This window comes from Pristiophorus japonicus, chromosome 7, assembly GCF_044704955.1.
Source record: "Pristiophorus japonicus isolate sPriJap1 chromosome 7, sPriJap1.hap1, whole genome shotgun sequence".
Classification (NCBI taxonomy): Eukaryota; Metazoa; Chordata; class Chondrichthyes; family Pristiophoridae; genus Pristiophorus; species Pristiophorus japonicus.
In genome coordinates this window covers 194737803-194752610 of record NC_091983.1, presented here as the reverse complement: position 1 = coordinate 194752610, position 14808 = coordinate 194737803, and the positions used below count along the sequence as shown (strand labels likewise).

At 43.0% G+C, this 14808-nt stretch overlaps 1 protein-coding gene across 2 annotated transcripts in view; it reads left to right on the top strand.

Moving 5' to 3' along the window:
* The window catches only part of zbtb24 (zinc finger and BTB domain containing 24), a 54550-nt gene that overhangs the window by 20599 nt on the left and 19143 nt on the right, over nucleotides 1-14808 (top strand). For both annotated transcript variants that reach the window (XM_070885668.1, XM_070885670.1), the window contains exons 3-4: nucleotides 7291-7458; nucleotides 10497-10580. In XM_070885668.1, coding sequence (XP_070741769.1) covers nucleotides 7291-7458; nucleotides 10497-10580 — 252 coding nt within the window. The remainder of the gene's footprint in view (nucleotides 1-7290; nucleotides 7459-10496; nucleotides 10581-14808) is intronic.

The window sequence follows — 14808 nt, the reverse complement described above, 5'->3', positions numbered from 1 at the left end:
GAGGCGCCCGTTCTTCCCGCGGGGGGAGAGGAGGGGGGGGAGGAGGAGGCGCCCGTTCTTCCCGTTTCCCGTGGGGGGGGGGGGGGGGAAGAGGAGACGCCCGTTCTTTCCCACCGGGGGAGGGGGGGAGGAGGCGCCCGTTCTTCCCGCGGGGGGGGGGAGGCGCCCGTTCTTCCCGCGGGGGGGGGGGGGGGGTGGGAAGGGGAGAGGAGCCGCCCGTTCTTTCCCACGGGGGGGGGGGAGGAGGCGCCCGTTCTTCCCGCGTGGTGGGGGGTGGGGGGCAGTGAGAAGGCTGCAAGTGCTGATGTGCTGATGGCAATGTGCTTTTATTAAAAAAATGTTCAAAAATTAAACAGCTACAAAGAACTACAAAAATGGCCGAGTGCCAATGTATTTTTCACACTGAGCATGCGCGAACGCTCCAACGCGCACGCGCAGTGTTGCCGGCAGGAAAAAAAATAATTTAAATAGTACCCGCCCCCTCCCACTTACAAAATCGGCGCGAGTGTAGGCTCCGCCCCCCTGGGCGCCGCGCCAGGCAGACAAGGAGCTGCAGAACGCTCCAGAATCGCGAGTTTTTTTTTAGGCACCGTTTTAGGCGTGAAAAACGGGCGCCCAGCTCGGAGGGGCGCCCGTTTTTTATCGTGTGGAAACTTGGGCCCTATATTTTTAAATTCAAATTCCCTGAGTTCGTATTACCTCATCATCTGATTTTTCTATTGAGCACTAAATTTCCAGTTTTCTGTTATTTAAATTGCTACATTTGAATTATTGTTTAAATCTTAGTTTTTACAGCTTTAAAGTACATTTAATTATCAGGCGTAGACTGCATATTGTTACGTGACTCCCAAAACCAATACATTATTCGGAATTGAGCACCAATCAGAGGAATGTTGGTGGCAGAAAGAGATATAAAGATAGGTTGAAATCCAACCTGAAATAATGTGGTATTGACATCACTATATGGGAGGAACAATATTTATATAGCACCTTTAACATAGTAAAACATCCCAAGCCGCTTCACAGGAGTATTATAAAAAAAATGTTTTAACACCGAGCCACATAAGGAGAAATATGGGCAGATGACCAAAAGCTTGGTCAAAGAGATAGTTTTTAAAAGGAGGAGGGGAGTCGTGGTATTGATCGAAGAAACTATTACAGCTGTGAGGAGGGATGATATGTTAAAGGGATTAGCAAATGAGGCCATATGGGTCGAACTGAAAAATAAAAAAGTGACGATCACACTGCTGGGCGTGTATTATAGACCCCCAAACAGTGGGAGGGAGATAGAAGAGCAAATATGTAGGCAAATTTCTGTGAAGTCCAAAACCATAGGGTAGTAATAGTAGGGGATTCAACTATCCTAATTTGATTAGGACAAATATAATGTGAAGGGTATAGAGGGTGCGGAATTCCTAAATTGCATTCAAAAGATCTTTTTTAGTCAGTATGGAAGAAGCCCAACACGGGAGGGGAGGTTCTCGATTTTGTTTTGGGGAATGAAGCTGGGCAGGTGGAAGGGGTACCAATGGGAGAACTCTTGGGAGCTAGTGACCATAATTCAGTCAGATTCAAGTTAGTTATGGATAAGGACAAGGACAGACCAGGAATAAAAGTCCCAAATTGGAGAAAAGCTGACTTTGCTAAGTTGAGAAGTGATTTGGCCACAGTGGACTGGAAACAGCTACTTGAAGGTAAATCAGTGTCGGAACAATGGGAGGCATTCAAGGAGGAGATCCAGAGGGCTCAGGCCAAGCATGTGCCCTTAAAGAAAAAGGGTGGTAATAACAATTCTCGAGCCCCCTGGATGTCTCGGGACTTACAATGGGAGGATAAAGAAAAAAAGGGAAGCTTATGTCATATGCTGATGGCTAAATACTGTAGAATCTCTGGAGGAATATAGAAAGTTCAGAGGTAAAATTCAAAAAGATGTTAGGAATGCTAAGAGAAAGCATGAAAAATTATTGGCAAGTAAAATCAAGGAAAACCCAAAGATGTTCTATAAATATATTAAGAGCAAGAGGATTACTAAAGAAAGGGTAGGGCCTGTTAGAGACCATGATGGTAATCTTGTGCGGAGACGAAAGATGTGGGTATGGTTCTTAATGAATACTTTACGTCTGTTTTCACAAAGGAAAGGGCAATGCAGACACTGCTATCGAGGAGGATTGTGAAATTCTGGATGAAATAAACATAGTGAGAAAGGAGGTATTAAGTGGTTTAGCAGCTTTGAAAGTGGGTAAGTCCCCAGGCCCGGATGAAATGCATCCTAGGCTGTTGAGTGATACAAAATAGCAGACCGTCATTTTCCAGTCCTCTTTGGATTTGGGCATGGTGCCGGAGGATTGGAGGACTGCTAATGTGGTACCCTTGTTTAGAACATAAGAAATAGGAGCAGGAGTAGGCCATACGGCCTCTGTTTAAGAAGGGAGAAAGGGATAGGCCGAGTAATTGCAGGCCTGTCCGCCTAACCTCAGTGGTGGGAAAATTATTAGAAAAAATCCTGAGGGACAGGATAAACCTAGATTTAGAAAGGCAAGGATTAATCAGGGACAGTCAGCATGGATTTGTTAAGGGAAGATCGTGTTTGACTAACCTGATTGACTTTTTCGAGGAGGTAACCAGGAGAGTCGATGAGGGTAGTGTGTACGATGTAGTGTATATGGATTTTAGCAAAGCTTTTGATAAGGTCCCACATGGCAGACTGGTCATGAAGGTAATGGCCCATGGGATCCAGGGCAAAGTGGCAAGTTCGATCCAAAATTGACTCAGAGGTAGGAAGCAAAGGGTAATGGTGGATGGATGTTTTTGTGACTGGAAGGATGTTTCTAGTGGGGTTCCACAGGGCTCAGTACTGGGTCCCTTGATTTTTGTGGTTTACATCAATGATCTAGATTTGAATATAGGGAGTATGATTAAGAAGTTTGCAGATGACACTAAAATTGGCTGTGTGGTTGATAATGAAGAGGAAAGTCATGGACTGCTGGAGGATTTCAATTTATTGGTCAGTGGCAAGGCAAATGGAATTGAACTCTGAGAAGTGTGAGGTAATGCACTTTGGGAGGGCTAATAAGGAAAGGGTATATACATTAAATGGTATGCCATTTAGAAGTGTAGATGAACAAAGGGACCGTGGAGTGCTTGTCCACAGATCCCTGAAAGTAGCAGGCCAGGTGGATAAGATGGTTAAAAAGGCTTGCCCTTATTAGCCGAGGCATTGAATACAAGAGCAGGGAGGTTATGCTTAAATTGTATGATACACTGGTTAGGCCACAGCTGGAATACTGCGTGCAGTTCTGGTCGCCATATTATAGGAAGGACGTGATTGCACTGGAGAAGGTGCAGAGGAGATTGATGAAGATGCTACCTGGCAAGGAGAATCTTAGCTATGAGGACAGATTGGATAGGCTGGGTTTGTTCTCCTTGGAACAGTGGAGGATGAGGGGAGACCTCATTGAGGTGTATAAAATTTTGAGGGGCCTGGATATAGTGGATAGCAAGGGCCTATTTCCCTTAATGGAAGGAGGCATAGGTTTAAGGTAGTTGTAGAAGGTTGAGAGGGAATTTGAGGGGAAGCTTCTTCACACACAGGGTTGTGGGGGTCTGGAACTCACTGCCTGGAAATGTGGTAGAGGCAGAAACCCTCACCACATTTAAAAGGTGCTTGAATAGGCACTTGAAGTGCCGTGACTAACAGGGTTACAGACTTAGAACTTGTAAGTGGGATTAGACTGGATAACCTCTTGTTGGCTGGTGCAGATGATAAGTACTTTAGGGAACCTAATACAGCCAGAGTAATCTGCTGGACTAGTTTTGATCGCCTGAATGGGTTGGAGAGGAATTTTCCCAGATTTTTTTCCCCTATTGGCCTGGGTTTTTTCTTTTTTTTTTGCCTCTCCTAGATCGCATGGCTCTGGGTGGGGTGGAGTGTAAAGTGTTGCAATACATAGGGTATTGCAGTTATGTGGGGCGGACTGGTTGGGCCGGATGCTCTTTACCTGTCCGTCATGATTCATTGTTCATTGCTTTATATGTAACCTTCAGGGCTGCTGATCGAAGGCCTTGTCGCTTTTTGTCGGTTGGCGCGGGTATGATGGGCCGAAATGGCCGCCTTCTGCGCTGTAAATTTCTATGTTTTAAGGAGCGTCTTAAAAGAGGAAAGAGAGGTGGAGAGATTTAGGGAGGGAAATCCAGAGCTTGGGACCGAGGCAACAGAAGGCACGGTCATCAATGGTTGAGCAATTATAATCGGATGCTCAAGAGGGCAGAATTAGAGGAGCGCAGATATCTTGCGGGGGTGGATGTGGGGTTGGGGGAAATTACAGAGATGGGGAGGGGCGAGGCCATGGAGGAATTTGAAAACAAGGATGAGAATTTTGAAGTCGAGGTGTTGCTTAACCAGAAGTCAATGTAGGTCAGTGAGCACGGGGTGATGGGTGAACGGGACTTTGTGCGAGTTGGGACATGGCCAGCCGAGTTTTGGATGACGTCAAGTTTACATAGGGTAGGACGGGGAGGCCAGCCAGGAGTGCATTGGAATAGTCATGTCTAGAAGTAACAAAGGCAAGGATGAGGGTTTCAGCAGCGGATGAGCTGAGGCAAGGGCGGAGATGGGCGACGTGGATCTGTAGTCAGAAGCTTTTTTCAAGGTCAAATATGACGCCAAGGTTGCAGTATGGTTCAGCCTCAGACAGATGTTAGGGAGATGGATGGAGTCAGTGGCTAGGGAACGGAATTTATGGCGGGGACTGAAAATAATCTAGAACTGGATGTCTGACGATTTAGAGACCGTGGAGGGGTCGAGAGAAGTGCCGGTGAGATAAAGCTGGGTATAATCAGTGTACATGTGGAAACTGACGCCGCGTTTTCAAATGATGACACCAGGCATGTAGATGAGAAATAGGAGGAGGCCAAGGATAGATCCTTGTAACCGCATGTAACGATGCGGGGGCAGGAAGAGAAACCACATCAAAGATCGCAAACATCAGTCTGCATGCAGGGAGTTAACAGGTTTGCACAAGCTAGGATTGCCAAAGAAGAAGAGAAACGTAAGAGGAAAGAATGTCAGTCTGCTGCGATTACACCATCAACCAGGTTGTCTTTTTGCATACAGACTGAAAGAAATAATGGGGATCTGACCTGGGCAAATTGCACCACCAATGGACGAGAGGCCTGTAACTACATAAGAACATAAGAATTAGGAACAGGAGTAGGCCATCTAGCCCCTCGAGCCTGCTCTGCCAATCAACAAGATCATGGCTGATCTGGCCGTGGACTCAGCTCCACTTACCCGCCCGCTCCCCATAACCCTTAATTCCCTTATTGGTTAAAAATCTATCTATCTGTGATTTGAATACATTCAATGAGCTAGCCTCAACTGCTTCCTTGGGCAGAGAATTCCACAGATTCACAACCCTCTGGGAGAAGAAATTCCTTCTCAACTCGGTTTTAAATTGGCTCCCCCGTATTTTGAGGCTGTGCCCCCCTAGTTCTAGTCTCCCTGACCAGTGGAAACAACCTCTCTGCCTCTTTCTTGTCTATCCCTTTCATTATTTTAAATGTTTCTATAAGATCACCCCTCATCCTTCTGAACCCCAACGAGTAAAGACCCAGTCTACTCAATCTATCATCATAAGATAACCCCCTCATCTCCGGAATCAGCCGAGTGAATCATCTCTGTACCCCCTCCAAAGCTAGTATATCCTTCCTTAAGTAAGGTGACCAAAACTGCACGCAGTACTTCAGGTGCGGCCTCACCAATACCCTATACAGTTGCAGCAAGACCTCCCTGCTTTTGTACTCCATCCCTCTCGCAATGAAGGCCAACATTCCATTCGCCTTCCTGATTACATGTCTTATTTTCCTTTTTTCCTCAAAATATAAAGATAATCAGTCATTACCTGTTAGTTTCTTGCTAGGGGAGGAGCCAGCAATTTAAAAGCAGCTGTCAATCTACAGAAGGTTCAAGCCCATTTTGGGCATAATCTCCACTGCAATACTGAGGAAGTGTCGGAGGTTCTTCTGGTCCTCTGGCCAATATTCATTCCTCAACCAATTCACCAAAGGAGATTACTGGTTATTTATCTTATTTGCTGTTTGTGGACCGTGTTGCTTTAAATAGTAGATATCTCAAAAATAATTTAAGACCATTGAATCTTGGGGTTCAATGTGATGCGTGCAAGCTATTCACGTTTCAGTCTCACTATTTATTCGAACAAAAGCAAAATACTGCGAATGCTGGAAATCTGAAATAAAAACAGAAAATACTGGAAATACGCATCAGGTCAGGCAGCATCTGTGGAGAGAGAGAAACAGAGTTAAAGTTTTTGGGCGATGACCTTTCGTCAGAACTGGAGACGTGACTTTTTGGGAGAGACTTCTTCACTTGGGGAGTTGTTGGCCTGTGGGGTTCCCTGCCGCAGAGAGTTGTTGATGCCAGTTCATTGGATGTGTTCGGGCGGGAGTTGGATGTGGTCCTTGCGGTCGGGGGGATGTGGAGGGGGCATGGGGGGGAGGTGCTGGGGGTCGAGGGCTCTGTCAACCACAGTGGAAGGGAAGGGAATCCTTAGTTAAGGTAAAAGAAAGACATGTCGGAGGCACTGGTATGGAACGTGGCATCATCAGAACAGATGCAACTATCTAGTAATGTCTGCTGGAAAGTTCAGGCGAGAATTGGGCTCAGCTGTGATTTTCCCCGTGGTCGAACAGTGCACACAATCACTCTGGACTTGCATGTGGAGCTGATGCATTTGGAGAGACACCGTCACCTGTGGAATTGTACCCCAATTCAAATTGTTGCATATTCCCTTGTATATAGAAGACTAAGAGGTGATCTAATTGAAGTGTTTAAGATGATTAAAGGAGTTGGTAGAGTCGATATAAGCTATTTCCTCTGGTGGGGGAGTCGAGACAAGGAGCCATAACCTTAAAATTTGAGCTAGTCCATTCTGGGGTAATATCAGGAAGCACTTCTTCACACAAAATGTAGTGGAAATCTGAAATCTTGCTCCCAAAAGGCTTGTAAAAATTGAGATTGATAGGTAAAGATAGTAAGGAATATGGAACCAAGGCGGGTGAATGGAATTGAGATACAGATCAGCCATGATTTAATTGAATGTCTGAACAACCTCAAGGGGCTGAATGGCCTATTGCTCCTGTTCCTACATTACTAAATTAGCACCTTCAACAGAAAAGAGGGAATAAAGCTTCATATAATTCTGTGGTCATAAGGGTTGAATGCAAATTTTGACATTTAAGCATGAATTTTTAAAATATTTTGTTCCATGGTAGGTGAACGCCCTTTTAAGTGTTTTGAATGTGGTAAAGGATTTTCACAGAAGCACACACTGCAGGTTCACGAGCGAATGCACACCGGGGAACGTCCTTATCATTGCACAGTTTGTGGAAAGGCATTGACCACCAAGCACTCGCTTTTGGAGCATATGAGCCTGCATACAGGTAATTACACTGCACCTTGTTCTTCTTTTTATATCATAATTTGAATAATAAAAAGACCATTACAGATGAACGACAACTAATCTTCCAATGTTATGCAGTGCAGAGCAATAGAGAAATGATTTGTACCAGTGATTCCTCACAAGTGACAGAGTCAAGTTCCAGTGAAGTACTTGTGTTTCAATGATGCGAGACGCTGGAGAATATTCTTATTTGGCAATAGATTCCACTCGTGTTGCTTTGGTGGCTCAGTAGATTAATGCGCCTTGTGTACTAGTACTGAGCCATACAGACCAGAAGGCTATCAGTTTGAGCAGAATGCACCTCTAATAAATAGGCACAATACTTATCTTCTTGTAAGTTACTGTTCATCTTGATATGTATGTATTGTCTTAGAAAACCTCTGTTCCATATTCCATATTACGTGTTCGTGTTTAGTGTTCCATGTGATGAAACATAGAAAATAGGTGCAGGCGTAGGCCCTTCGAGCCTGCACCACCATTCAATATGATCATGGCTGATCATGCAACCTCTGTACCCCAATCTTGCTTTCTCTCCATACCCCTTGATCCCTTTAGCCGTAAGGGCCACATCTAACTTCCTTTTGAATATATGCAGAATATCTGCATTTTACAATTGTATTGAAGCTGCAAAACTCTATTCCAGATTTTTCTGCTTTTTTCAATCCCCTTTTCATTGTGTCTACTCCAATTTCAGATCATTAATTGATTTTTTTCTTGTGTCCAAAATGTTGGTTTTCTATGCCAGTGAAACCAATGTAGTTGATCTTTGATACTTTGGCCAACAATTGAAAACTGAAAACGATGTGTTTATAATGGGCTGAAAATTGCGGTGTCTCTGGGTGCGTACGATGTGCGTATGCACCAGAAGAGGCCTCACAAATATCGGTTCACGGTGCGCAATGTGCATGCGCTGAGAACCGGCTTTTGTGATCTGTCGAAATGTCTTTTGACAGATCGCACACATCCCCACAGGAAGGACATTCACGGCTGGAGATTTGGACTATTTGCCCAGCGAGGGTCTTCAAACTCTTACGCCTTTTACCAGCGTAAGAGTTTAAAAAAAATATGTTACTACTTATTTTTATATTAAAAACACTGTCTATGAAGACAAGTTTAATTTAACACTATTAAAACATTTTTTTTTTATTTCAAAAAAATAAGTTTTTCTCTAAAACATTTAATTTAATGCAATTTCTATCAATTTTTAAAAAGTGACGTTTTTTATTTATGTTTGTGTTTTATTTGATTTTAGGACTGTTCTCATTGATAGTAAAGGTAGCTCAGAGCTCCCATTACTGTGAATGAGAATACTACATTGTGATTGGTAGTCCAGGCCCACGTGATTCCAGGATGCGCATACGATCCTGGAAGACATGTTCCCGTACGTTGGACTGCGAAACCAGGCCTCCGAGCGCAATCCTACGTTCCTCCGGGACCACCAAGTAATTTCGTAAATTTTTCCCGCAGGAAACATCCGACCGCAATTTTCCCTCCAATATCCCTAATTTATATTTTATTGTGCATGCAGCTCCATTTGTTTCAAATGATCAAAATCGTATTTAACTTCACATGCTGACTTCCAATACTTCAAGTTCTCAATGTTGAAAGAGGTGATTTAGGTGATCATGGTATCACTTGGTTCTCTGATTTTGTGATGTTTTGTGCTGTTACGTTAAGCTTTGATGATTGCTACAAGTAGGTAGTGTGGTTTATTGATGCTCAATGGATTCACGTGCATATTGCATATGTGACAAAAGTGAAGCAGTTCTATCTTGTTTTGGTCTGGTAGCTATTCCTTTAATTCCGATACAATGCCTAGAGTTTCAAAAGCCACCTGTACCATCTCAGCTAGATTGATATGTGTCGGAAAGTTGGAGTTTCTCTCTCCCCCACCCTTCCACCCCTCATCCAAGATAACAAGCTTTGCGAGAGGGGCAAATGCACATTCTGAATATATGCAGATTTTGAGATTGGCTTTTATATTTGTAACTGAACTAGTTATTTTTGAATGTTGTGGCAGTTATGAGAATCTAATATTTTGTTTATCCTGTTAAAGAGATAATGGAATTTGTACTGTGTTAATTTCATTGGTTCATTGTTCAGTAAATATGCTTCATAGTTTAAACCTAGAACAAGGTTTGATATCATTTTCACTTCTTAAAGACTGAAGGAAGACCGAGGATAATTCGAGTAGGTTAAAATAATTAATAGTGTTTACTGTTTGTTATCTCTGGGGCATTAACAAACATGTGCCTAAATAGTAATGTTAGTGAAAACACTCTCCAAGGCACAGGAAGTTGTAACACCTATGTGAGTGATCTCGGAAAAAAGAGCTGAAACATCTAGAGGACGGAACAACATTAAACAGTGAGTTCCCAAACTAATCCATGTATAAATTTTTTTGGGGTGAGGAAAACTTCAAGTGAAGGCATACAGCCCTTTATCACATGCCACCCCTCCGCCAGTCTGTTGTTGCACCAGTTGTAGATCACCATTGGTAATGGAGTGGGAGAAGTTTGCTTGGCCACTTTCTCAACAAGAAAATGGTATGGATTACGGGAGACTTGAAAAAAGAAATGGGATTAAGATATGTTTATTGAGTAAATTACTGTATGTGTTTGAAACAACTTTAGTTGAGAACAAGATATCTTTGACAAGGTTCTTGCACCCACAGTGCTGACAAATATTTTGCAATGTTTAGAAATGTCACTGATCTGTGGTAATATGGAGTCGGACATCTTTCCTGACTGAGGCCTCTGTAATTTTGGAAGCACTTGTCGACATTAGGCAGGCATTAGTAAGGAGCAAACACTGCTCTCCATTGGGTTACCACTGACTGAACACTCAATACCTGTTAATTAATTTTTAAACTTTGTCAATATGATATTATACCACATATTTTATTAAAATATTATGCAGTACTATTCTTGCACTTATGCCTCTATTGAATGGGCACTGGTGGTTTATATGGTTATCTCTCTTGAAAAGTTTCATTAAAAATGTAATTCTCATTTTAAGGAAAGAAAGCCTTTAACTGTGACCAGTGTGGAAAGCTTTTTACTCAGAAGAGACAGCTGAAGAGCCATTACAGAGTCCATACAGGTATAATGGATATTGATTTGTTTTAATTATCAATCTCAGAAATCCAATAGGTGTACCGGCTTCTTAGAATTCCAAATCAAGAGTGCCTGCACTAATAGCTGTTGCGATCAGAAAAGTCAAAATATAACCATTATAATTTGCTCGAATGTTGCGCTTGTGGTTTTGATAACCTCTGAAATGGGTAACTGCTTTGTGAGCATCCCAAATATTTTCTTCTCAATAATAACTTGTATTTATCCAGCGCATTTAAAATAGTACAGTGTCAGCCTTAGCTCAGTTGGTAGTGCTCTCACCTCCGAGTCAGAAGGTTGTGGGTTCAAGTCCCACTCCAGGGACTTCAACACATAAATCTAGGCTGACACTCCAGTGCAGCACTGAGGAAATGCTGCCCTGTTGGAGGTGCCATATTTTGGATGAGACATTAAACCGAGGCCCCATCTGCTCTCTCAGCTGGACTTAGCATCCCACGAAATCCCATGGTACTATTTCGAAGAAGAGCAGGGGAGTTATCCTGGTGTCCTGCCAATATTTATCCCTCAATCAACATGACTTTTTAAAAAAAGTGTATCTGGTCATTATCACATTGTTGCTTGTGGGAGCTTGCTGTGTGCAAATTGGCTGATTGCATTTCCTACATTACAACAGTGACCACACTTCAAAAAAAGTACTTAATTGCCCATAAGGCACTTTTGGGATGTCCTGAGGTTGTGTATGGTGCTATACAATTGCAAGATTTTTAAAAATTTCCCACGGCACGTTATCAAACAAAATCTGTCAAAAGAAGGAGCCACATATGGAGATATTGGGACAGGTTGGTCAAGCTTAAAAAAGCCTAATCAAAGAGGTCAGTTTTAAGGAGCATCTTAAAGAGGAGAGAGGTAGAAAGGCGGAGAGGTCTCGGGAGGGAATTCCAAAACTTGGGACCTAGGCAGCTGAAGGCACAACTGCCAACGGTAGAGTTAAGAAATAGGGAATGCACAAGAGGGCATCATTGGAGGAGTGCAGACATCTTGGGGGGGGGTAGGGGGGGGTTGGTGCTGGTGGAGGTTACAGAGATAGGGGAGGGATTTGAAAACAAGGATGAGAATTCTTCATATAATTGACCAATTAAATTTGATCCCTTGCTCTTCAATGATGGCATCAGGAAGGAGGCATGCTGTAAGCCTTGTGCATTCATACATTAATTTCCTTCAAGTTCACTTATTCTACAATGCACTATTCTTATGTTGGGTGTTTTTGCTTATTTTACAAGTTAGTTCTCCTTTCTCCGCCATCCCCATCTCATAAGATCGAGTAACGTCATGAACAGTATTTCAGGGCTTGCTCATGTTATTGAACATATCTTCTCATTGAAGACATTACATATGTTACTAAGTTTGAGCTGGATTTTAAGCGTTTCTGTTTTCGGGGTGGAAACAGAGGCGGAGCGGGAAAGTTACCTGCCGAGAATAGTTTGCGCTCTGGAAGGAAGTTTCAGCAACTGGGCCCTGCATCAGGGGGCACAGCACGAAGGGAGGCGTGATACACTTTTCGTGGCGCAAGGATGGGAAACTCGTGAACTAAAGTGCCGGGCCGTGTGCACTCCCAAGAGAGGCCTGGGGGGGGGGGGGGCAAACCTTAAAAAACCCCACAAAAACATTCCCAAAATATTACCACACACAACACAAATCGCTAAAAAAAATTAAAAGAACAAACACTCAAACTTACCTTTCGAGTACTTTATCTTCCTCTGCCGCCGGCTATGCTGGACCGCACTGATTTCCCAGGCAGTCATTGCGGGCACACGGATCGGGCAAAAGTCCAAAGTACTGCCGGTGTCGCAACGAGAGGCATTGCATACCCAGCGCAGCTCTTCCTGGCGGTGTTACTCAGCGCCTCCGCAAAACCGGACCAGAGGATCGCGACGGGGCGCAGGAGACCTGAACGCCACCTTTCACTCCACTCCGGGGCGAAACCCGGAGCGCAAAGGACCGGAAAATCCAGCCCTTTGTCTTTACATCTGTGATGCATAGTTCTTTAACTTGAGAAAACTGCACAGTGTGTAAGATTAGAGATTTGTTCATTTCTTGCAGTTCTATCCGCTCCAGAATTTTCCCTATCATTCCAACAAACCATAAGAAATGCCCATGGGCCATGCACTGTTTGCTGTCCTTTAAAATCTGTGGGTGTCGAGATGAGGGATGTCAGTGCTGGAGAGTGGAGCATTTTCCACTGTGTGCACTCAATGTCAGCATCGAGTATATCCAGGTCAGGTTTTGCACACATTAATGTCCACCCTGCCCTGACATGATGTTTCAACTCCAACCTCTAAAACGATCCTGCACCACCTTTGCATGAAAACATTATAATTATGGCCACTTTTTTGCTATTGATTCATGCCCACTAGCAACTGGAGTCGGCATGCTCAAAGACCTGAGTTTAAAAGAGAATGTTCTAAAGCACTGCACCACTCAGTCCCTTGTATTGTAATGTCTTTTGTAATGTCTTAAATTTACACCAGGCTGTGAAACTAATGGACATTAACAGCCACATTAGTTGGAATTTCATAGAATCATACAGTAGAGAAGGACGACATTTGGCCCATCATACCTGTGCCAGCTCCCTAAAACAGTTACCAATTAGTCCCACTCCCCTTGCTCGTCCCATAGTCCTGAAAATTAATCCTTTTTAAGTATTTATCCAATTCCCTTTTGAAAGTTACTCTTGAATCTGCTTCCACCACCCTTTCAGGCAGAGCATTCCAGGTCATTGGAACTTGCTGAGTTTTTTTAAAATTCTCCTCATCTCCTCCGGGTTATCTTAAATCTGTGCATGTTGGTTACTGACCCAGGCTAATCTCAGGTTTTGCCAGAAACCCTGAGATTATTACAGAGCTCTCTGCAGCTGTAGATAGTAATGTAAACTATCATGTCTGTAAGGAATGTCCATATCAGAGTTGTGAAAAATGCTAATTAATGAAAGGACTGATGCATGTAATTTCCATAACACCCCAGTGTAAGATTTATAATGTCCGCAACACACACTGTTTTATACATTGCTCAACCCTTGACGAGATGCTCGCTATAGAGTAGAAATTACTGTTAGTGAATTACTGTATGAATGCTCAATATATTTAATCATTTGGGTTAACACCTTCATTAAAGGGTAGTAGAGAAAGTTTTTTGATATAATTTCACTGCATTCATAAGGTGATATTGTCAACTGTTATTTCTACCCTATTCTTTTTATAAAATATATGTACCCCTTTTATAACTATAAAGATAGTCAATTATTTCCAGCTGGACTACACAGAAAGTTATAGTTTCACAAAGTGTATCGATGTTAAATATTTCCCCATAATATAAAAGTCACAATCACTAAGGAGATGGTACTCAGTAAGATAATGGGACTAAAGGCAGATAATTCCCTGGACCTGTTGGCTTGCATCCCAGGTTCTTAAGAGAAGTATCGCAGGGATTCTGGATGCATTGGTTGTAATTTACCAAAATTCCCTGGATTCTGGGGAGGTCCCAGCAGATTGGAAAACTGCAAATGTAACACCCCTATTTAAAAAAGGAGGCAGACAAAAAGCAGGAAACTATAGACCAGTTAGCCTAACATCTGTGGTTGGGAAAATGTTGGAGTCCATTATTAAAGAAGCAGTAGCAGGACATTTGGAAAAGCATAATTCGGTCAGGCAGAGTCAGCATGGTTTATGAAGGGGCAGTCATGTTTGACAAATTTGCTGGAGTTCTTTGAGGATGTAACGAACAGGGTGGATAAAGGGGAACCAGTGGATGTGGTGTATTTGGACTTCCAGAAGGCATTTGACAAGTTCACAGGGTTGGGGGTAATATATTAGCATGGATAGAGGATTGGCTAACTAACAGAGAACAGAGAGTTGGGATAAATGGTTCATTCTCTGGTTGACAACCAGTAACTAGTGGGATGCCACAGGGATCAGTGTTGGGACCCCAACTATTTACAATTTATATTAACGACTTTGAAGAAGGGACTGAGTGTAATGTAGCCAAGTTTGCTGACGATACAAAGATGGGAGGAAAAGCAATGTGTGAGGAGGACAAAACAAATCTGCAAAAGGACATAGACAGGCTAAGTGAGTGGGCAAAAATGTGGTGGATGAAGTATAATATTGGAAAGTGTGAGGTCATGCACTTTGGCAGAAAGAAAATCAAAGAGCAAGTTATTATTTAAATGGAGAAAGATTGCAAAATGCCGCAGTACAGCG